Raw genomic sequence first — 25,105 nt, 5'->3', positions numbered from 1 at the left:
TAGTTCACTAACCAAACAATGAATTTCTGAAGTATATAGCATTTATTAACAGGTGTTTTAAAATATAAGTTTAATTACTGAATTAATCCAAATCTCCTGAGAATCAAAATTCCCTAAAATAGACATCTATTTTCACCCTTCCATTTTTTTTTCATCAGAGGTCCACCTGTCTTTTAAAAAGGCCATGTCTATCATTGGCAAAAAGAGAAGTAGTATCAGTTTTTACAGAGTGAAGTAAGCCAGAAAGAAAAACACCAATACAGTATACTAACGCACATATATGGAATTTAGAAAGTTGATAATGATAACCCTGTATACGAGACAGAAAAAGAGACACAGGTGTATAGAACAGTCTTTTGGACTCTGTGGGAGAGGGCGAGGGTGGGATGATTTGGGAGAATGGCATTGAAACATGTATATTATCATATGTGAAATGAATCGCCAGTCCCGGTTCGATGCATGAGACAGGATGCTTGGGGCTGGTGCACTGGGGTGAACCAGAGGGATGGGATGGAGAGGGAGGTGGGGGGGGTTCAAGATGGGGAACAAATGTACACCCGGGGTGGATTCATGTCAATGTATGGCAAAACCAACTAATAGAATATTGTAAAGTAATTAGCCTCCAATAAAAAAATAGTGTAACAGCAGATGAGTAAATAAGGAGACATACAGTCTGGTCTCTCCCCTACACACCTGAAGACTGTGTGCAGTGAATACATAGATGTCCTTCCATTCTTAGCAATCATTGACCTAAGCAGAAACTTAAAAACTTCATATCTACACCACCAGTATCACCAAAGGTGGGTATCTGATTCCTCCCTAGCAGACCAGAAATGCAGCAATTGTCAAAAGAAGGATGTTAGGTTCACCTTTAGTCAGCTGTTAGACTGAATCAGTATCTTTCATAACTTTCATCAGGACATCCTAAAAATGAATTAAAACCAGGGTGTAACAGGCCCAAATTCTTCTCATGTGGTTTAGATCTTGAGTCATTGAAATTTGATTTTGAGCAACCCTTAGCCACTCCCTGGGGCCTAATGAAAAAGTTAAATCAACAGTGGATATGCTGATGTCACAAAAATACCAAATGGACAAACCTGCAAACAGTAACTCACAAAGAATAGCATCCTGGTGTTATCATTACTTTTCTTAAGTTTAATTTTTTAAAAATAATATCAGGGGAAAGGTAGTTCAATGCAGAGTGAATCTAAAGTCCCCCACAGTGTTTGGTTACTACTGCTGTGGTCATTGCTAGATTTGAGTGGGTTTTCCTTAACTAGGACTGAAAAGGAAGCTGGGTGGACCATCAGGGACATTGCCTTTTACCACTTCAGCATCCTCTTCCCGTTGAATCTCACCAACTGGGTACTCAGCTACAATGTCCCCTGAAAAGAGGTAAAAGTGAATTTCCTTAGGGCTTTCCTGGTGTCTCAGAGGTAAAGAATCGGCCTGCAATGCAAGAGATCCAGGTTCATTCCTGGGTTGGGAAAAGCCCCTGGGGAAGGGAATGGCAACCCACTCCAGTATTCTTGCCAGGAAAATTCAAGGAGCCTGGCAAGGCCGCAGTCCATAGGGTTGCAAAAAGTTAGACACGACTGAGCACACACACATGAAGTGCAGTAAGCCAGACAAATATCATCTGATACCGCTTATATGTGAAATCTCAAAAATGATACAGATGAAATGATACACAAAACAGAAGTAGACCTACAGACATAGAACACAAATTTATGGTTACCAAAGGGGAAAGGAGAGGGGAGAGAAATTAGAGTTTGCCTTTAACAAACATGTGCCACTATATAAAACAGATGACCAACAAGAACCTGTCTAGCACAGGGAAATATATTAATAATTCCTATTCCTCTAGCACAGGAAATATACTATATTATATATAGTATATATAATAATCTATAAAGGAAAATAACCTGAAAAAATATGTGTGTTTATATATATACTCTTATAGATATAATGTGAATCACTTTACTGTACACCTGAAGCTAACACAACACTGTAAAATTAACTATATTTCAATTTAAAAAAACCTTCTCACAGGGAGTTAGTACTCGCTCATTTGTCTTGGTGCATCTTGGGATTACTAATTAGGCAAGAGAATAATTATAAGGTCTAGAAAGAATCAGATTCTACAACTAAATGATTTCTTTATTTTCTGGCAGCACAGATATAGTCTTGTCATCATCTTAATAGAAGACTAGTCTGTACTCATATAAGAACCCGAACAGAAACTGTGTTCCATTATGTCAAGAATGAAATATTTTCTATCTCTTTTTGTCAAACACTTCCTTGAAATAAATCATCCACAGCAAAGGAAATACAAATTGGGATAATGCCATCGACATAGCAACACATAGGTGTTTCTGCTATAATGTGATGTGCCTCTGAACACTTCACACTCTGCAAAACATACACTAAATGGCAAGACTCATGAGGCAAAAAGAGGATCAGCCATTCAAAAATCTTTGGAACTGTAGCCACAACTCTATCAAAAAAAATTAGTAGCTCCTGGAATGGTACTGTGGCTCCCCTGGCAAACATTTCCCTTGGAACTGGAGTTTGCCGCAGCAAGGATTTAAATGCTCAGGAATGGTAGAGACTATGGATAGCAACCCTTTCACTGAAGCAGGACAGGTGGAGGTAAGGTGGACACACCTGACAGGGGCATGGGCCTGGGGAAGAAGGATCTTGTGGGCAAGTGCACCTATTTAATTTTCTTATGATAAAGCCAAGAAGTTCTCTGCCAGTATGATGTTAAAGTTGAACTATTTTCTTTTCTTTCCTACTGATGGCTATACTTGTATTCCTGCTGATCCTCTCCCCTTGCTTGGGCAAAGTTGTGTATAAATTATATTTACATCATTCCCCTGTTGACCAATAGTATATGAGCCATGCACTACAGAAGCTTAACTGACTGCTGGTTATAATAGCTTTTCCTAGTTATAAATGTAATTCGCCCCTGTAAGGAACTTGGAAAATATAGAAAGGTACATAAAACAAAATATAAGATTGTAAGAAATGACTACCATTTAAAAAATAACTATGATATGTTTCCTTTTGGTCTTTTGTCTATACACATATTGTTATACAATTAGGTTATAACATAAATATAAATTTGTATCCTTTACATTTATACATACATACTTCCCACTTTGTTAAATAAATATCAGAAATTTTAACCATAATTTATTTAACAAAACTTCTGCTTTGAAATGATGAGATTGTTTCACACTGTGGTAATAAACACTCTTACACAAAATGATGACTCTATCTTCTACTACTTCCTTAGGCTAGATTGCTAAGTAGGAAATTACTGGGTATCTTAGTTCATCAGGGCTGCCATAACAAAAATACCGCAGACTGGATGGATGGCTTAAACAATAAATTATTTCTCACAGTTATGGAGCCTGGGAAGTCAAGTGTTAAGGCACTGGCAGATTTAATGTCTGGAGAGAGCTCACTTCTGGCTCACAACTATCTCACATGGCAGAAGGGTGGAGGGAGTTCTCTGGGTTCTCTTTCATAAGAGCACTAATCCCATTCATTGGGGCTCCACCCACATGAGTTATTTATTTCCAAAGGCCCCACCTCCAAATGCCATCACACTGGGGATTAAATTTCAACATACAAGTTTGTGGGGCAATGCAAGCATTTGGCCTACAGCACTGGGTCCAAATACAATGCAAGAAATATAGATGCTTCTTTTGAAAATAATTAGTTAAGAGTAAACTTTTATTTTCTGTGGTTTTTAAACATAAGGACTTTAATACAAGAAGAAAAATAGCAAACAGTAAGCATGGTATTGTGGCCCTTCTTTGTTATGGGCATATTATTTGTCAGAATGGGAGCATGTGAACAAATCTTTGCTCACAACTTTAAACACCTGTGTAGTTAAGTATCTCATTCACTACATCCTGGATTGTCAGCAGGTCTAATACTGGAAATATCTATACCATGCATCCAGGTTAAACCAGGCTTCAAAAAATCAATGTCATGCTTACTTATCCCTTTCAGTTCAGTTCAGCTCAGTTGCTCAGTCGTGTCCGACTCTTTGCAACCCCATGAATCACAGCACGCCAGGCCTCCCTGTCCATCACCAACTCCCGGAGTACACTCAAACTCATGTCCATCAAGTCAGTGATGCCATCCAGACATCTCATTCTCTATCGTCCCCATCTCCTCCCGCCCCCAATCCCTCCCAGCATCAGAGTCATTTCCAGTGAGTCAACTCATCGCATGAGGTGGCCAAAGTATTGGAGTTTCAGTTTTAGCATCTGTCCTTCCAATGAACACCCAGGATTGATCTCCTTTAGAGTGGACTGGATGGATCTCCTTGCAGTCCAAGGGACTCTCAAGAGTCTTCTCCAGCACCACAGTTCAAAAGCATCGATTCTTCGGCGATCAGCTTTCTTCACAGTCCAACTCTCACATCCATACACGACCACTGGAAAAACCATAGCCTTGACTAGACGGACCTTGGTTGGCAAAGTAATGTCTCTGCTTTTTAATACTATCTGGGTTGGTCATAACTTTCCTTCCAAGGAGTAAGCATCTTTTAATTTCATGACTGCAATCAGCATCTGCAGTGATCTTGGAGCCCAAAAAAATAAAGTCTGAGACTGTTTCCCCATCTATTTCCCATGAAGTGATGGGACCAGATGCCATGATCTTTGTTTTCTGAATGTTGAGCTTCAAGCCAACCTTTTCACTCTCCTCTTTCACTTTCATCAAGAGGCTTTTGAGTTCCTCTTCACTTTCTGCCATAAGGGTGGTGTCATCTGCATATCTGAGGTTATTGATATTTCTCCCAGCAATCTTGATTCCAGCTTGTGCTTCTTCCAGCCCAGCGTTCCTCATGATGTACTCTGCATATACCCCTTTGCTGCTGCTGCTGCTGCTAAGTCACTTCAGTCGTGTCCAACTCTGTGTGACCCCATAGATGGAAGCCCACCAGGTTCCCCCATCCCTGGGATTCTCCAGGCAAGAACACTGGAGTGGGTTGCCATTTCCTTCTCCAATGTGTGAAAGTGAAAAGTGAAAGTGAAGTCGCTCAATCGTGTCCGACCCATAGCGACCCCACGGACTGCAGCCCACCAGGCTCCTCCATCCATGGGATTTTCTAGGCAAGAGTACTGGAGTGGCTTGCTTACCTCAGTCTAATTCTGCTCTGTATATTTCCTGCTGTTCTTTCATGCTGTTCCATGCCTCTCTCTTGGCTGTCTTATCCTTGGCTCACTATCCCCAGTGAGGACTCCACTGTAAGGTTAACACTAAACGTGCCCCTAGCTCAAGTCACTCTTTCCATGACATCCAAACTTACCGTGGGACATCTGAGGGAATTTGGAAGAAGGGAGAAGTCACAGTCCTCTGAGATCTGCCCTTCCAATTTTGAGGTCCTCTGGGCATAAATACATATACAAGTGTTAAAACTGCAGGCTTTGGAAGTAGAAATGTCTGGATCTGAGTCCCAGTTCTGCCTTCCTGGGCAGGGAAAAGCTTAGCATCAGGAGTTCACAGTGGTTGTGTGCCTGAAGCAGCAGTGGGACACCCTGTAACAATTGTAGGGTTGGTTGATTGGTTTTTTAAATTAATTTATTTGTTTAATTGGAAGATAATTACTTTACAATGTGGTGATGGTTTTTCCCATACATCAGCATGAATCGGCCACAGGTATACATGTGTCTCCCCCATCCTGAAACCCCTCCCTCCCCACCCCATCCCTCTGGGTTGTCCCAGAGCGCTGGCTTTGGATGCCCTGCTTTATGCATGGAACCTGCACTGGTCATCTATTTTACATATGATAATATACATGTTTCAGTGCTATTCTGATTGGTTTTAAAAGAATATGTAGCTTAAAATCCTTTTTTCAGAGGGAATAGAAAGACAATTTGACTGGTTCACTGGTTCAAATTAAGTGAAAATACACTAGGATTCAATCCAGAGGATTTCACTTCTTTCCATTACAGTTTCTAAGTAATCTAAACTAATGGGAATTTTGAAGGAACTGCTTCTGTCAAATCTTTGGACATTTATGGGAAAAAAACAAGTGAATGCAATAAAACAGAGGCAGATATATGTACTAAAGATCTTTCCTGCAACCGTTAAACCAGTGTCATGGAGAGCTTCACGGAAGGCAAGAAAGGACTACTTCCAGTTTTTTAATTATTTTTTTAAGTTAACCATAACTCAAAAGCTGTATCTCTTCTTCTCTTTTCAGCCAGCATATGTCCCAAGAAAGCTAATCCCAGTAACAATCATCAAGCAAGGTAATTTGCATGTCTACTCTGGATATATGCTTAGAACTATTTTAATATGCTTTTTAAACTGAAATAATTAAACATAGCACATATTTTTAAAAAATAGCTATGCTTATTTTTTTGAAAAATAATTGCGCTAGTAAATTAGAAGTTAACAGATAATTTTGACTCTACAAATAGGCCAAGTCTTGGCAAGACATATTGGTTGAACATCTGGAGAAAGGACAACCCTACCAAGTATTAAATTTTAGAAAACCAATTAAATATATGTGGCTTTCTTCAGGATTAAGATCATTTAGATGTAGGAATTCATTAATAGGATATTTTGGATTAATGAAATGATAACTATAATTTAGAGCTCACTTTAAGGACTGTAAAGAAATCCAGGTTTCAAGAGTTATGTCTTATTTCAACATCCAGTCATTTTTGTTTTGATTTTCAGTTTTTCAAATTATTTAAAAGACTCAATTATTTCCAGAAAGTTTTGTGGTAGAAGAGATTGGGCACTTAAAATACTAAATCATCTTAAGAAAACACAATGCCTCAAGTGTATTTTCAAAATGGGGTCAGTTAGTATTGGACTTATCCATAGAGTCTTTGCTTTGAATATATACATTTTTTAATTCATTTTATTTACTGAGTGTGTCATTGCCTCATTTTGTGCAAGTTATTTAACTTGGGTAGGCTGCAGGGAGTGGAGCTGAGAAAGGAAATTTTTAGCTAATTAGAATGGAACACTTTCTCTACTTAAAGGCATTGGTGTTAGGATGTATCTTCCAGCCCTTTCCTTGGTTGTGTAGCCAGTCCAGTGAGTTCCTTTCTATTAATTAAAAAAGGATCAGATTTCTCCAGTGCAGATGGCTTTATGTTATTAGCTTCATTCTGCTTCTTGACTGTAATTTTTTTTTCCATTCACAATATTATCTTTTGGTCTTTCAACAGTGATTCAGAATGTTACACACAGGGCCTCAACTAAATCTCCAGATAAGACTCCCTATGGTGGAACAATACTGGGTGAGTCTGTCTTGAAATCTACACCTACATTAAGCAAATCAGGCTCTTGTTTTGATAACAAGGCTGTTATAGAATTTTGTACTGTGTGCAGGTCTGTTAAATTGATGTTGGTTCATTTCCTTTCATTGTTTAGCATCCTGGCTTGTGTCCATTCCAGGCTAGGATCCAGAGGTGTTAGGGAAACAACTCTAGCATGTACCTATTGGCTCCTCTCCTACCTGCCTACCTGTTGCTGTTGTGAGAGAGTCTTTGTCATATTGAATAACTCTTTTAAAAGTTATTATTAGTAATGGTGTTTTTAATCTTAAGGAGCCATTCTACAATTTTTGAGTCTGTGGATTAAGTCACAATATGTTGGTTATCCAGTTCTGAATATGAAAAAAGATTATGTTTAAAATTTACTGTCATATTTTTTCCCAGATTTTTAAAGTTTGGGTTGAAATTGACTAAGCAAAATAAGCTCTAAGCGTCATGGTTCCAACGCTCTGAGCTTTGTGTCAGGATGCATTTCTTTTATTACATCTGTTTTCTTGCAGTCCACCTTGTTATCCCAGGCCTTAATGAAACCACTGTAAAACTTCCCACTTCCATAATGTTCGAGATTTCAGAGGCAATCAAGACACAATTAGGTAAGCGACCAAGATTTATCTGTGAACTTTGCAGTGACAGTACCAGCACTGATATTCCTAGGATGTCCAAGGGATCTAGCAAATGAGCCCTTTGGAGATCTCGAAGGGAAAAGTGAGGGACAAGCATGTGCATGTGGATGGGAATAAAAGACTGTACAGCTGCTGTGGAGAACGGTACGTCCATTCCTCAGAAAATTAAAAATTAAATCACCGTGGAAGAAAGTGAAAGTGTTAGTCACTCAGTTGTGTCTGACTCTTTGAGACCCCATGGACAGTAACCCGCCAGGCTTCTCTGTCCATAGAATTCTCCAGGCAAGAATGGTGGAGTGGGTAGTCATTTCCTTCTCCAGGGGATCTTTCTGATCCAGGGATCAAACGTGAACCTGGGTCTCCCACATTGCAGGCTTTACCATCTGAGCATCAAGGATCAAACTCCCTGAACCAGCAATTTCACTTCTGGTTATACAACCGAAAGGATTGGGAGCAGTCTTAAAGAGATATTTGTACATTCATATTCACAGCAGCATTATTCATAATAGCTAAAATGTGGAAACAACTCAAGTGTCCATCAATGGATGAATGGATAAGCAAAATGTGGTGTGTATATGTATGTATATGTGTGTATATACACAAATACACATCATGGATAATTATTCAGTATTAAAAGGGAAGGAAATTCTGACACTTACTGTAGTATAAATGGACCTTGAGAATATGATGCTAAGTGATAAGAAGTCACAAAAGACTGTTATTCCGCTTATTTGAGATACCTAGAGTAGACAGATTCATAGAGACAGAGAGTAGAATGGTGGCTTCCAGAGACTGGAGGAGAAGAATGAGGAATTAATGTTTAATGGTGCAGAGTTTCAGTGTTACAAGATAAGGAGAGTTCTGGACATGGATGGTGGTAATGTTTGTACAACATTGCACATGTATTTAATACTGTTGAACTGTATACTTGAAAAATAGTTAATAATTTTGTTATGTATCTTTTACTATAATAAAAAAATTTGGAAAAAGAAGTAAAGAGTAGACAGGGTGGAGTGTTGAAGGTATTCAAATAAATCACATTCTATAGGGAAATAGTTATTTTATATTTTTGAAAGAAGAGTGAATATTGATCAAATTATCCAAAATATACACATTTATATATTATAAAATATATATTTATATATTTTAAAATATACTTATCATACTGTACTATCAAGGGACCGCTAGATATTTTCAGTGGGAACTGAGGTAAAGGTCAGGTTTGTTTGAATTATTATTTACTTGAGATTGATACTGTTTCCTACTTCTAGAAAGAACTTGAGGGTTTCCCAGGTGGCACTATTGGTAAAGAACCTGCCTGTCAATGCAGGCGATGTAAAAGATGCAGGTTCGACCCCTGGGTTGGGAAGATCCCCTGGTAAAGGGCATGACAACTCACTCCAATATATTTTCCTGGAGAATCCCAAGGACAGAGGAGCCCCATAGGTGGGCTATAGTCCATAGAGTTGCAAAGAGTTGAACACAACTCATATGACTTAACACACAGACACACAGAAAAAAAACTGATATGATTTTATTGTTTAAAAAACATAAAACAACAATTTGGGGAAGAAAACGGCACCCAGGAAATATTTGGAGTGGCCAGTAGGCTAAGCTACTTGCTGCATTTGAGTATCACATTGGTCTGAATTCTCTCTATAGCAGAGGATCTCAACCCTGATGAAACATGAGAAGCGCTGATGGATTTGTTACACTGCTGGGACTCACCATACTTCATCAAGATTGAGATCCTCTGCTATAGAGGGAATTCAGACCAATGATTTAGTTGTTTCTGGGGTAACGCCTGAGAATTTGCATTTCTGCCTAGTACCCAGGTGATACTGATGCTGCTGGTCTGGAAACCACAATTTGAGAACCTGTGAAGTCTCTGGAAAATGTGTCCCTGGTAAATGTCCTGGGCCACATATGATAAATATGGAGGAAGATAGCATGATGTAATAGAAATTGAATAAGACTTTAAAATGTAGAATATTCTCCTTAAACTGGCTAAGAACTCAAGCACTTATAATTGAATCTTCACATATTACAATTTTGAAACAGGTCCAAGCCCCTGTTCAGCAATGTTTCTTCAGCAAATATTTAGTAAAGATTACTCGATGCCAGAACTACAAGTGGCAGGGGAGGAGACATGATGGTGATTTACACAGACATGGTACCTACCCATGCAGGGACCTCAGACTTAATTTCTCCTCCCTCACTAGAGGTTTGACCTATTCACTTATTTGATGTGAGGCAATCAGACTGTAACAGTTTTAAAAGGCAGACTCTTAAGTTCTCTTTAGCTATAATTTGAGAATTTCCTGGCAGAAAGAGGATCAAAGCCTTAAGTGAGTAGAGAAGATTAATCAGAGGACTATTACTCTTATAATTTTAGAAAATTTTTCAGAATTAATGCATCACCATTTTATTAAGATGTAAATATATTTGCCAATATATCTTTATGATTTTGTGCAGTCCTTACATTTTTACTGTAAAAAATTCACATCTGTTAGTCTTATGATGAGTAACTTACAAGAATGTAGACAAGCAATTCTAGGCTTCCTTTCTTTAATTTGTACATCAGACTTATACTGTGCTAAAGCCAAGAGGATTCCAAAATAAATTCCCTCAGTGAGCCTGTGTTTATAACCAGAGCTCAGGACTCTTGCACTAACCAGTTCTCTGCTGAGAGCCTATGTACTTAGCCCTGTGCCTGGGAAAGATTTGTTTAGAAGGAAAAGAAAAGGAAGGAGCTGACTGATTTCTTACTGCTGCTACTGCTAAGTTGCTTCAGTCGTGTCCGACTCTGTGCGACCCCATAGACAACAGCCGACCAGGCTCTGCCGTCCCTGGGATTCTCCAGGCAAGAACACTGGAGTGGGTTGCCTTTTCTTACTGATTCAGCCCCTAATCTGTTCATCAAAATACAAAAATCAGGATTTGTGAAGAAGACTGAAAATGAACAGAATTTTTTCCCAGACTACTGCTGTCATTTTTTAACTGGGAGGTATTTTAGTTCTTAGTTTTGATAATTTCTATCTCCTAATTTTTTTATTTGCTTTTGCAAATTTCCACCTGCTACCTTAATATCAATTCAGTGTTTTGTTTTCTATAATTTAGAGAATTAAACATTTGATTTTTTGGTTTGCTTTGTTGTTTGATTTTTTTATTCTGATACAAATCACCAAGGATTCAGGATTAAGTGTGATTTTAGTGGAGAAAATTCTATGCAGATAGAAAATGCCTTTTAAAATTTATTTCTAGGGAAACACCTATCTTTAATGCATGGCAAATTTTTGACACATTGAAGATACTGATAGGCAATATGTTTGAAAATGTCCAATGAATCCATCAAATGTACCATCTTAGACTATGTTCACAAATAATGTTTTACATTTACTGTTTTTTTTATGAAGAGTGAGCATAAACATTTCTTTATACCAATGAGGGAGAAATAAACTTTCCTGAAGTTATTTATCACTGTCATTCAGAAAAGTCATACTGTGTGAGGGGCAAATTCTAAAAATAATATCCTCATTCCAGCAGATCCCAACACGGGACATCAAGAAATTAATAGCTTTTGTTCTGAGAATACATGATTGAATAATGAGAGAAATAAAACTAGTGATATACAAACTTCCCAGGGACATAAAAACGGTTTGTCAAAGCCAAGACTTAGCTTGCCAAGAATGAAAGGAAACAACTGTGTTGAAGAGACATACAGAAGAATCAGAGAGTAAAAGGAATTTCCTGGGTTTTAGGCCATGCTCTCATGGCATTTTTACTCTGCTGTTGCCAGGACTGGTTGTACATACATCTGTTCTGTTTTGTTCTGTTCAGTCGCTCAGTCGTGTCCGACTCTTTGCGACCCCATGGATTGTAGCCTACCAGGCTTCTCCATCCATGGGATTCTCCAGGCAAGAATACTGGAGTGGGTTACCATTTCCTTCTCCAGCGGATCTTCCCGACCCAGGGATCGAACCCGGGTCTCCCGCATTGGAGGCAGACGCATTAACCTCTGAGCCACCAGGGAAGCCCTTGTACATGCATAATGCGGGTGAATACTCAGGGCTTGATAGGACTCATAAAGAGTCTCCATTCAAGTATCTTTCCCTTCAACCAATTTCTCTTATGTCTCAAGTCCCATATTTAGAAATATGATATTCCCAGGTGGTGTAGTGGGTAAAGAATCTACCTGCCAATGCAGTAGATGCAAGAGACATGGGTTTGTTCCCTGGGTTGGGAAGATCCCCTGGGGGAGGAAATGGCAACCCACTCTGGTATTCTTGCCTGGAAAATTCCATGGACAGAGGAACCTGGTGGGCTATAGTCCTTGGGGTTGCAGAGAGTCAGACACTGAGCGGCTAAGCATAGGAGAGACATTTTGGCTGTCACAGCTGTGGAATCCAGTGCCTAAAGCCCAGAACTACTGTTGAATATCCTACATTTTACATGAAAGGCTCCCATAATAATAATAAAAAGAAAATATACAGTCACAAATGTCAGTAGTGCCAAAGTTGAGAAACCCAAGGAGTTCCTTATAGCCTTAAGACTTAAAATCCCATCTGATTATAATCAGTTCAAGGTGACATGATCAGCGTATCTCAAAGAAAAATGAATCCTTTCATGCCACTAGACTTTCAAAATATTGTAAGTAGGTCATTGATTCAGTGTGCCAAATAGATGAATCGAGTTAATCCTACATGCATTTTTTGAAATGGAGAATATCTTAATCATTGGGCAACTCTGGCACAGAATTGGACTTTTGTTGAAGAATACCTGAATTTTAGAAGTTTCCTGAATAGTTGTCAGAAGAGAAAAAAACAAACATTTCATTTTTTTACACTGAATTCCCACATAGACCCAAAGAAAAGATCTATGTTAATATGTGGCTCAAATAAATAACCGTTTGTAATTTTTTAACCACAAATATCTTCAAATATCTTAGTTTCCTATGTACATTATTTATGTTTTTCTAAAATTTTATCGCCATAACCTATTACATTTTTACCATATATAATAATGGATAATTTCTTTTCACTGATTTTTTTTTAAAAATTAGGAGTAATTGAATATAAAATTCTAGGGACATTTTGCTATACAACCCACGTCTTCAAGAAACTCTTGTTTATGAATCAGAATGACTTGAGAGCGAGCCAAGTACTGGGTTGTCATTTTTTTTCTTCCTTCCAGTGCCAACTTAGATCTTAAAGTATTACCTACGGTTAATGACGGAGAAGGCAATGGCAAGCCACTCCAGTACTCTTGCCTAGAAAATCCCGTGGATGGAGGAGCCTGGTAGGCTGCAGTCCGTGGGGTCGCTAAGGGTCGGATACGACTGAGCGCCTTCACTTTCACTTTTCACTTTCACACATTGGAGAAGGAAATGGCAACCCACTCCAGTGTTCTTGCCCGGAGAATCCCAGAGATGGGGGAACCTGGTGGGCTGCTGTCTATGGGGTCACACAGAGTCGGACACGACTGAAGCGACTTAGCAGCAGCAGCAGCAGGGTTAATGAGAAGGAATTCTGAAGACTGTCACTACTAATACTAATCACTGGTAGAAATGCACAGTAATTGTATTGACTACCTGGTGGGAAGGGATACAAGCAGAATAGTCTTGAAATAGTCTGTTGGTTGATTGTTCTGAGGCAATTATATTTGGACACTGTTATGAGGAAGTGAGGTAAATTGTTTGTTCTCCGATTTTTTTTAGCTAAGAATGAAACCTTGGCATTGCCTGCTGAATCTAAAACACCAGAGGTAGAAAAAATTCCAGCACTGCCCATAACAGGTAATGCAATCCCTATGTTTATTAACGTTGAGAACATACATAACATATTTTTTCAAATATTAAGTGATTGATAAGCCTGTATTTTTTTTCCAGTGAAGAGCCAGTAGGAAGTTTATTTTGATCATAAGCACACAATAGGAGACTCTGGGTCTTTAATGTTCGGGGAAACATCAGATGCAAAATGAACAGTTGAATTATATAACTGATCTGTAACCATAGAACCTGCATTATTCACTACAGGTGAAAATTGTTACCTCAGCGTTCTGAAATATTTTTATACTAAGTTGTAATACCATGGTTTTGGTGCTTTCCATTTATAAGAAGACATGAGAGCATTTTTCAGTTCTTCACTTTCACAAGTGATTGGTTTAAAAAAATACCATTATCCATACTTTGATATCTATGAAAGTACCCTGGAATAATTTAGTAAATGGCTCTTGAAGATTAACAACCTTCATGAAGAAAATGCATAATAGTTCATTAAAAAATCCTTTAAAGAATAAATTCAGTGTTCATTTTCCCCAGTTTATCAGCCATTACTAACAAACATTCAGCATTTTTTACTGTGAACAAACTGCCCAAGTCCAGCCCATTAGGAACACATTATTCTCTAACTACAGAGTCTTTGCCAGAGCAATACCAGCTCATTCAGGACTCTGTGAAACAAATACCTAGCAAGGATTCCCCTAAATCTTCATTTAGCAAAGTAACTCCAATCTAAAGTGAGTTTTTTAACCCATAAAATTGCTGTAATGAAAAATCAGTGATATTTACCTTGTACTATACTCTGACTCATAACTTGTACAGAGAAGATAAAGATTGGTGGGGAAATAAAATGACCTGATTTCAATAAACCTATTCAAGTAGAAATATTTCTGACAGAGTAAGAAGTATTTGGTCCTGACTGAAGGTGAGAGATGGACCTTCCATCCCCTCCCTACTAGCTTCTTAGAAATTGGAGGAAAGGTATAATCTGACACTGGAGTAATCCACTTGAATGAAATTCCTAGGTAGTTTTCTGACTTCAGTCTAATTGGTAAATACCAAAAACAAGATAGACATGACCCAGTAGAGATTCTGTCAACTTTTCCCAATTATACTTCTTCTCTTGGCATAGTATATGATGAGGGCGTCTATAGATTTCTTAGTTCTCTGCCAAAACTTCCTCGGGATTTTCCACTTCAGAAATGCTTAGACAAACTTCATAATTTATTATTCACTGTTATTGTGTTTATTTCATATCCTTACCCTAAAAAATTCTGGAATTGTGTAGCTCACAATTCTTGCCAGATTTCAGTGATCCTGGTTCTTATTTCTCAAAAACTCTTTACCTGAGGGTCATATTACCTTTGATCTAGCACTTGAAATAACTCTGTGACTGAGCACTTGAATCCTTATAATTTCAACCCACTTCTAAGCTTTGCATGTTCACTGTAGTTTGGAAAAGAGAATTCTTATAATGTAATAGTTCTAAATAAATCTTTTTGCCCTGGGTCATTCTTTTAGCTGCCCATTTATTAACTCATTTAATAAATATTTGTCATGTGCTTGCTTACTATTCTCCAGAGTTTGTGCTAAGTTCTGGAGATAAAGAGAAAAAAAGACACACAGGAAATTATGAATAATCTGTTAAGTACTTCCATGAGGGTCAATTCCATGTGCTTTTTGAAATACCTGGAGAGCGGACAAACCCAGAAGGGAATGTTGGAAGGAGGTGTCAGTTCAGACACTGGGCCAAGCCAGGGAGCCCTTACCATAATTAACTCGAAAAGAATTGGTCTGTATACATGATACATGTCAGTTCTAATTCTAAAGGGCAACAACAGTACCTTATTGTCCTGAGTTCTTTCATTTTATCTTAATTTGTTAAGTCGTCTTTTTTCCCTTCCAGTGACTCCTGAATCAGTTCCAAGAACCACTAAGCCCACTGTGTCTAGTGCGTTAGACATTTCAGAAACAACACTGGGTAATTCTAAGAAGTTTTTTTTTTTTCTTTAAAAACAAAAACCACCCCAACCCTCATAGAAATATAACCTCAGTGTCTTGGCTTCCCATCCTCCCTGCTTTCTTTCCTTCCTTACAGGCAGTAGTTCATCTTCCTATTTCTTGGATCAGTTCCCTTAAAGAGTTAACAACATGCCTTGATCCTGGTGACTAATATTTTAGGCAGCTCTGGATGTGAGATGCTAACTGCACACCCTTTTTACCACCCTCTTGGGAGGCATAGAAAACCAGAATGCCAGCCCTCTAATCTACAAAGCTTGGAGGGGTGAGAGTCGTGACTGTGTCTGTGCTTCCCACTTCAGTTGGCTTTTCCTAGGCTTATGTGTAGTAAACTTAAGGAAACTACTCAAAAGTGTGATGCTTTTTACTGAGAATTTCATGTCATTCAAGTTAGCTGTTTATTGGAGAGAATCTAAGTTGCTTTATTCTCTGCTAAAAAAAATTTTAAAAAGGAGCAACATGTACATATATTGTTCTGTCCTTGTGATGTTGATCTTCCGTGTCACACCACGGTCATTCAAAGGCAGACCTTCAAATTAATGCAACTGTGTAAAAACTTTCCAGGGGAAGCCAGCTATTTCCGTGAAAAGTATCAGCTCCCCAACGTACCCTCCATTAGGAGCATGCCTCACACGATACGGTTAAGTCACGGTGTCAAATCCTGACTCAGGGTGTTTCTAACTGAATTCTTCTTTGTTGCAGTTCTCAGGGGAAGGACCCCCGAAACATCACAAACTATTTTAATACCTAGGTTTGAATTGCCACTGAGCACTCTAGGTAAAAATTATTAAACACTTGCATGTCTGAAAGAAACCCTTAGGCTAATTCATTCAAATTTATCTCCTCACAGAAAAGAAGGGACACATGGCTTATAGAACAATAAATGCCTGAATGCCAGGCCCTTAGATGCTATAAATTCTTTATTTTATAATTTAGGATACTAACTAGTCGCTTTCTATATAAATCCTTTGGTTGTTTTCCTTGGGAGTAGTCATATTTTGATATTAGATTTGACTCTTTTAATTCAAATCCCTTTGATCTTATATTTGACTCTTTTAATTCTGTATTTTTCCAAAATAGCTTTTTACTCAACTGTTTCTCTTGAAAGAGAAGGTATATTTATGGTATTTCTATAGACTGCTTCTTAGAATTCTTAGAATTTGAATGTGATATCAAGGAAGTTGTTGGGGAAACTTAAGTATAAAGACATGTAATCACTGCAATTCTGTTTTTAAAAGCTACTGGAGGAACATTGTCTAGTTCAGATGTGCTTGATTTGAATTTAAAGAAAACATATCTGAAAGCACATATATGTATTGCTGAAACAATTAGAACACAAGTTTAATAAAGGTGAGAAGACGAACCCAAACTCCTTAAATTTAGTGGCTTGATTATAAAAAATGGAAAAAAAAAAGCTGTCTTATATCATCCATCATTGAAACACAGGAGTAAAAATATTTACTACTAACAGTCCGTTACCTTTCCTGAGTAATTTGCATTTTTGTGTTTGTTTTTTATTTCTGCAAGCTTGAGATTTTAAAAACCTTTTCTCTTACTTGCACTTCAAGTCATAACATCTCTTGTGTATTTTGTTGCAGCTCCGAAAAGGCTTCCAGAATTTCCTCAGGCAAAAACACCTTTTCCTTTTGAGAAACCTGGGGGCACCTTGGGTAATAACAGTACCTTGAATCTGGTGTTAAGTTGTGGGTGGTGACTGCTTAATTCTGTAGGACACGTTTACTGGATCCTAGCTGTGCAAACCTCAATGAGTTGATGATTTCAGTCCGACTCAGCCAAACAAGTGGTTGACTTGATTTAAAACATTTTTTTCTCTGATTGAGTTTTCTACAAATTCAATAACAATTATTAATCTGTTAATTCCAGGGAGCCAATTTTGTTAGTTTTCTGTCCTCAGAAACATTAAGAGTATGACACCAAACTCTGGTCTCTGTCTAGTTCCTGTTCAAATGCTCTCTGAATGAGTGTAGTATATTGATTGCTTCTTGGTATATAATGGTGTTTAGTTGGATCAGTGTGTGTTTTTCATTTCAGGCTACTGGTAGCCATTTAACGACATGAGCAATCTATTTCTGTCTCTCTATCCTCTCAAAAAAAAAAAAATTCTCAGTGTATTCCATTTCTTTTTTTGCTATAGCTTCAATTGAAAAGCCAGGGATTGTGCCTACAAGTAAAATATCTGAAGATTCCAAAATTCTACCGCCTCAAACTGGTAATTACATTCTTTTCTTAAAAAAAAAAAAGAAATGATTGGAGCAACAGTATTGAATATCCTCTCATGTTTATTTCTATAGGTTCTTTAATTGATTATCCATATATTTGTAGTAAATGGTAAAGCTATAATCTATTCTTGGTGCTTAATTTCATTTTTCTCAATACAAAAGCAAAATGTTTTTGCATTTGTTCTAAAGATCTGTGTTTTAATGTCTGGATATATAGTTAGGAGTCTGGCTAGAAGATGAACTGCAAGTTGGCTCATTTAATTTCTAGAGATCTCTTTTGTGACATGAGAACAGTAACAAAAATAAGCTCTATGGTAGTCTTATTTAACAATATGAATTTAATATTTCCCTTGCAGGTAGATATTTGCTTCTTTTTCAATAAAATATTCAGTGAACATTTGAGAATTTACTACATACAAGATATTATTACTGAGTCCTAAAATCTGTAGCTCGGAGAAGGCAATGGCAAGCCACTCCAGTACTCTTGCCTAGAAAATCCCATGGACGGAGGAGCCTGGTAGGCTGCAGTCCGTGGGGTCACTAAGGGTCGGACAGGACTGAGCGACTTCACTTTCACTTTTCACTTTCACACATTGGAGAAGGAAATGGCAACCCACTCCAGTGTTCTTGCCTGGAGAATCCCAGGGACGGGGGAGCCTGGTGGGCTTCTGTCTATGGGGTCACACAGAGTCAGACACGACTGAAGTGACTTAGCAACTTAGCAGAAAAATCTGTAAACATATTGTAACTTAGAGGAGAGACCACAGTTCTTAGCACCAATACTGGACCTTGGTTCCACTTCTGGCTTTACTACCAACCACATATTTTAGCTATTTTTCTCTACTTTTCTGGATCTGAGTTCACTCTTTTGTAAACTGTTCAGTTCAGTCGCTCAGTCATGTCCGACTCTTTGCGACCCCATGAATCACAGCATGCCAGGCCTCCCTGTCCATCACCAACTCCTCGCATTAGGTGGCCAAAGTATTGGAGTTTCAGCTTTAGCATCAGTCCTTCCAATGAACACCCAGGGTTGATCTTTAGAATGGACTGGTGTAGCAATCGGCTTTTTTCTCCTGAGAATTCGTGTGTTCTAACACTAAACTGATTGAGGGAAATAGCTTTCCTTTTCAAAAAATAGATTTTTTTTTCCTCAAAAAGTTTTTACCTTTATATCTTTTCTTTGATGTCTAGCAGTCAACCAGAGAAATTATTTAGCATGTGAGAATTGTAAGAAAACCGCGAAAATCACTTTGTGTGATTACTTCCATGATTTTTGTTTCACTTATTTTTAATTTTGTGAACCTTCTAGTTGTGATTCTTTTAGCACATATGAGTATCATGTAATGTAGTTAGACATTCATGTAATGACATTAAGCACACCACCATTCTGTAATATTCTTTAGAAAGGAGTTCAGCATATGACTGGTTTGAGAAAGGGATGAGCATGGGCTTATGGACACATAGATCTTAGTCAAATTATCTTTCTCTGGTGAGTTTAATGGATTCAGATCTTAGCAAAAGATACAAAGATGGCATCAAATGAACTAAGTGTGTGTTACAGTCTCCCCTAGTTTTCTCAAGTGGGAAAACATCTGTGAGTTGGCTGTGGTTGTCAGCCAATCTAGAGAAGCCTTAATTTGGGTCTTTCTAAGCCTTAATTCCCCATGTCCCTGCCCTTAAAATTCTACTGCAATTACTAATTGTTGGTACCTTCATAACATGGGTCACTTGAGTATAAAATCAGGTGGAGTTTCATAGTCCACCACGGCACTGACAGTGGAAGAAGGCTCCTCTGTGGGTGTGTGCGCTGGTTTATCTGCTCCATTATGGCAGAGCTTACCTGACACACTCCCCACTACCCCCACCCTATAGAAGCATGACGTCTACCAAACCGAGGACTGCTAGGGCCCACTGAGCTAATATAACACTCAGGTCCCTTTTATATCTTAACTTTTAGGTTGTAAAGATAGGGACATAGATTTTCCTGGGCTTCTCTTGACCAGCCTCTAGATTTTTGGTGTCTATGATTATTTAAGAGAAAACTGACCAAAACCTCCAGGAAACCCCTTCTGTGATTTTAATCCCTAGGATATGAATTATATATAAAGCCTGAATTGAAGTGTGCTTTGGGGAATAGGGAGAATATGCTGGGAGTTGAAGACTGTGAAGTTACAAAGAGGATACAGACAGATGAGACTGGAAACCCCAATAAAAGAAAGGTTCCTTTAATTCTGGTTTTGCCTTGGTGGACTGTGAATAGAGGCCAATGCAGCAGGAAGCAGTTTACTATTCAGCTGCCTCACTCCTGCCAGATCCACCTTAGTATGCCAGAGAACTTTCAAAAACCGTCAGCTGCCAGCTGTGTCTAGATGAACTGCTTGAGCTTGTCATGGGCTGTAAGGGTTCAGTAGATATGGTTGCAGGCATAAGAATCAGCCACAGACTCCCTCGTCTGCCCTGGGAATATTGAATTGTTATGTCTGGGCTACTCGGTGTGATGTTTGGACAGGCAGCTTTGGCATCACCAGGGAACTTGTTAGAAAGGCTGAATCTTGGGCTCTACTTCAAATCTAATGAATCAAGATCTGCTGTTTAACAAGATCTCCAGGTGATTTGTATGAGCATTAAACTTGAAGAAGCACTACCTTTTCACTGTAGTCTGTAATATTTCACATGGTGCAGATAAGAAGCATCAAATGTGGTCAATTACAGGACAGTGGGCCGGAGAAATCAATGTGAAGTTGATTTCTCAAAGAGGGTGGTTACGTATTTCTTGTTTCTGCCAAGGCATTTTTTTTTTTTGGTAATTAATTTATTTTTTATTGGAGGCAAATTATTTTACAATATTATATTGGTTGGTTTTGCCATACATTGACATGAATTTGCCCCGGGTTTACATAAGTTCCCCCTCCTGAACCCCCCTCCCACCTCCCTCCTCCCTTTATCCTCCCTCTGGGTCATCCCCGCATGCCAGCCCCGAGCATCCTATAACATGCATTGACCCTGAACTAGTGATTCGTTTCACATATGACAACATACGTGTTTCAATGCCATTCTCCCAAATCATCCCACCCTCACCCTCTCCCACAGAGTCCCAAAGACTGTTCTATACACCTGTGTCTCTTTTGCTGTCTCGTATACAGGGTTATCATTTGCATCTTTCTAAATTCCATATATATGCGTTAGTATACTGTATTGGTATTTTTCTTTCTGGCTTACTTCACTTTGTATAATAGGCTCCAGTTTCATCCACCTCATTAGAACTGATTCAAATGTATTCTTTTTAATGGCTGAATAATACTCCATTGTGTATATGTACCAAAGCTTTCTTATCCATTCGTCTGCAGATGGACATCTACGTTGCTTCCATGTCCTGGCTATTATAAACAGTGCTGCAATGTACATTGGAGTACACGTGTCTCTTTCAATTCTGGTTTCCTCAGTGTGTATGCCCAGGAGCGCGATTGCTGGATCATATGGCAGTTCTATTTCCAGTTTTTTGAGGAATCTCCACACTGTTCTCCATAGTGGCTGTACTAGTTTGCATTCCCACCAACAGTGTAAGAGGGTTCCTTTCTCTCCACATCCTCTCCAGCATTTATTGCATGTAGACTTTTGGATAGCAGCCATTCTGACTGGTGTGAAATGGTATCTCATTGTGGTTTTGATTTGCATCTCTCTGATTATGAGGGATGTTGAGCATTTTTTCATGTGTTTGTTAGCCATGTTTATGTCTTCTTTGGAGAAATGTCTGTTTAGTTCTTTGGCCCATTTTTTGATTGGGTCATTTATTTTTCTGGAATTGAGCTGAAGGAGCTGCTTGTATATTTTGGAGATTAATCCTTTATCAGTTGCTTCATTTGCTATTATTTTCTCCCATTCTGAAGGCTGTCTTTTCACCTTACTTATAGTTTCCTTTGCTGTGCAGAAGCTTTTGATTTTAATTAGGTCCCATTTGTTTATTTTTGCTTTTATTTCCAATATTCTGGGAGGTGGGTCATGGAGGATCCTGCTGTGATTTATGTCGGAGAGTGTTTTGCCTACGTTCTCTAGGAGTTTTATAGTTTCTGGTCTTACATTTAGGTCTGTAATCCATTTTGAGTTTATTTTTGTGTATGGTGTTAGGAAGTGTTCTAGTTTCGTTCTTTTACAAGTGGCTGACCAGTTTTCCCAGCACCACTTGTTAAAGAGACTGTCTTTTCTCCATTTTATATTCTTGCCTCCTTTGTCGAAGATAAGGTGTCCATAGCTGCGTGGATTTATCTCTGGGCTTTCTATTTTGTGCCATTGATCTATATTTTGTCTTTATGCCAGTACCGTACTGTCTTGATGACTGTGGCTTTGTAGTAGAGTCTGAAGTCCGGCAGGTTAATTCCCCCAGTTCCATTTTTCTTCCTCAAGATTGCTTTGGCTATTCGAGGTTTTTTGTATTTCCATATAAATTGAGAGATTATTTGTTCTAGTTCTGTGAAAAATATCGTTGGTAGCTTGATAGGGATTGCATTGAATGTGTAAATTACTTTGGATAGTATACTCATTTTTACAATATTTATTCTTCCAATCCATGAACATGGTATATTTATCCATCTATGAGTGTCCTCTTTGATTACTTTCACTAGTGTTTTATAGTTTTCTACGTACAAGTCTTTTGTTTCCTTAGGTAGATATATTCCTAAGTATTTAATTCTTTTCGTTGCAACAATGAATGGAATAGTTTCCTTAATTTCTCTTTCTATTTTCTCATTATTAGTGTATAGGAATGCAAGGGATTTCTGTGTGTTGATTTTATATCCTGCAACGTTACTGTAATCATTGATTAGCTCTAGTAGTTTTCTGGTAGAGTCTCTAGGGTTTTCTGTGTAGAGGATCATGTCATCAGCGAACAGTGATAGTTTTACTTCTTCTTTTCCAATTTGTATTCCTTTTATGTCTTTTTCTGCTCTGATTGCTGTAGCCAAAACTTCCAGAACTATGTTGAATAGTAGTGGTAAGAGTGGGCACCCTTGTCTTGTTCCTGACTTTAGGGGAAATGCTTTCAGTTTTTCACCATTGAGGATAATGTTTGCTGTGGGTTTGTCATATATAGCTTTTATTATGTTGAGGTATGTCCCTTCTATTCCCACTTTCTGGAGGGTTTTTATCATAAATGGATGTTGAATTTTGTCAAAGGCTTTCTCTGCATCTATTGAGATAATCATATGATTTTTATTTTTCAGTTTGTTAATGTGGTGTATTACACTGATTGATTTGTGGATATTGAAGAATCCTTGCATTCCTGGGATAAAGCCCACTTGGTCATGATGTATGATCTTTTTAATATGTTGTTGGATTCTGATTGCTAGAATTTTGTTAAGGATTTTTGCATCTATGTTCATCAGTGATATTGGCCTGTAGTTTTCTTTTTTTGTGGGGTCTTTACCAGGTTTGGGGATTAGGGTGATGGTGGCCTCATAGAATGAGTTTGGAAGTTTTCCTTCCTCAGCAATTTTCTGGAAGAGTTTGAGTAGAATAGGTGTTAGCTCTTCTCTAAATTTTTGGTAGAATTCGGCTGTGAAGCTGTCTGGACCTGGGCTTTTGTTTGCTGGAAGATTCCTGATTACAGCCTCTAGTTCCGTGCTTGTGATGGGTCTGTTCAGATTTTCTATTTCTTCCTGGTTCAGTTTTGGAAAGTTGTACTTTTCTAGGAATTTGTCCATTTCTTCCAGGTTATTCATTTTATTGCCATATAATTGCTGATAGTATTCTCTAATAATCCTTTGTATTTCTGTGTTGTCAGTTGTGATCTCTCCATTTTCATTTCTAATTTTATTGATTTGGTTCTTCTCCCTTTGTTTCTTGATAAGTCTGGCTAGTGGTTTGTCAATTTTATTTACCTTCTCGAAGAACCAGCTTTTGGCTTTGTTGATTTTTGCTATGGTCTCTTTTGTTTCTTTTGCCTTTATCTCTGCCCTAATTTTTACAATTTCTTTCCTTCTACTGACCCTGGGGTTCTTCATTTCTTCCTTTTCTAGTTGCTTTAGATGTAGAGTTAGGTTATTTAGTTGACTTTTTTCTTGTTTCTTGATGTGTGCCTGTATTGCTATGAACTTCCCCCTTAGCACTGCTTTCACAGTGTCCCAGAGGTTTTGGGTTGTTGTGTTTTCATTTTCATTCATTTCTATGCATATTTTGATTTCTCTTTTGATTTCTTCTATGATTTGTTCATTATTCAGCAGCGTGTTGTTCAGCCTCCATATGTTGGCATTTTTAATAGTTTTTCTCCCGTAATTGAGATCTAATCTTACTGCATTGTGGTCAGAAAAGATGCTTGGAATGATTTCAACTTTTTTGAATTTACCAAGGCTAGATTTATGGCCCAGGATGTGATCTATCCTGGAAAAGGTTCCATGTGCGCTTGAGAAAAAGGTGAAATTCATTGTTTTGGGGTGAAATGTCCTATAGATATCTATTAGGTCTAACTGGTCTATTGTATCATTTAAAGTTTGTGTTTCCTTGTTAATTTTCTGTTTAGTTGATCTATCCATAGATGTAAGTGGGGTATTAAAATCTCCCACTATTATTGCATTATTGTTAATTTCCCCTTTCATACTTGTTAGTAATTGTCTTACATATTGCGGTGCTCCTATGTTGGGTGCATAAATATTTATAATTGTTATATCTTCTTCTTGGATTGATCCTTTGATCATTATGTAGTGTCCTTCTTTGTCTCTTTTCACAGCCTTTGTCTTAAAGTCTATTTTATCTGATATGAGTATTGCTACTCCTGCTTTCTTTTGGTCTCTATTTGCGTGGAATATCTTTTTCCAGCCCTTCACTTTCAGTCTGTATGTGTCCCTCGTTTTGCGGTGAGTCTCTTGCAGACAACATATATGGGGGTCTTGTTTTTGTATCCTTTCAGCCAGCCTTTGTCTTTTGGTTGGGGCATTCAACCCATTTACGTTTAAGGTAATTATTGATAAGTACGATCCCGTAGCCATTTTCTTTATTGCTTTGGGTTTGAGTTTATACACCCTTTCTGTGTTTCCTGTCTAGAAAAGATCCTTTAGCATTTGTTGGAGAGCTGGTTTGGTGATGCTGAATTCTCTCAGCTTTTGCTTGTCTGTAAAGCTTTTGATTTCTCCTTCA

At 38.1% G+C, this 25,105-nt stretch overlaps 1 protein-coding gene across 18 annotated transcripts in view; it reads left to right on the top strand.

Annotated features, from left to right (window-relative positions):
* ABI3BP (ABI family member 3 binding protein) overlaps positions 1-25,105 on the top strand; it is a 306,112-nt gene that overhangs the window by 139,083 nt on the left and 141,924 nt on the right. For 13 of the 18 annotated variants that reach the window (XM_088836640.1, XM_055413538.2, XM_055414068.2 and 10 more), the window contains exons 7-14: positions 6,230-6,278; positions 7,212-7,283; positions 7,820-7,912; positions 13,659-13,736; positions 15,628-15,702; positions 16,443-16,517; positions 17,339-17,410; positions 17,896-17,970. In XM_088836640.1, the coding sequence (XP_088692766.1) occupies positions 6,230-6,278; positions 7,212-7,283; positions 7,820-7,912; positions 13,659-13,736; positions 15,628-15,702; positions 16,443-16,517; positions 17,339-17,410; positions 17,896-17,970 (589 nt within the window). The remainder of the gene's footprint in view (positions 1-6,229; positions 6,279-7,211; positions 7,284-7,819; positions 7,913-13,658; positions 13,737-15,627; positions 15,703-16,442; positions 16,518-17,338; positions 17,411-17,895; positions 17,971-25,105) is intronic. The other 5 variants (XM_088836638.1, XM_055414393.2, XM_055414159.2 and 2 more) reach the window with 3 other exon arrangements.

This window comes from Moschus berezovskii, chromosome 1, assembly GCF_049115385.1.
Source record: "Moschus berezovskii isolate FMDL1 chromosome 1, NW_MosBer_1.0, whole genome shotgun sequence".
NCBI lineage: Eukaryota > Metazoa > Chordata > Mammalia > Artiodactyla > Moschidae > Moschus > Moschus berezovskii.
This window is presented reverse-complemented; position numbering and strand designations above follow the sequence as displayed.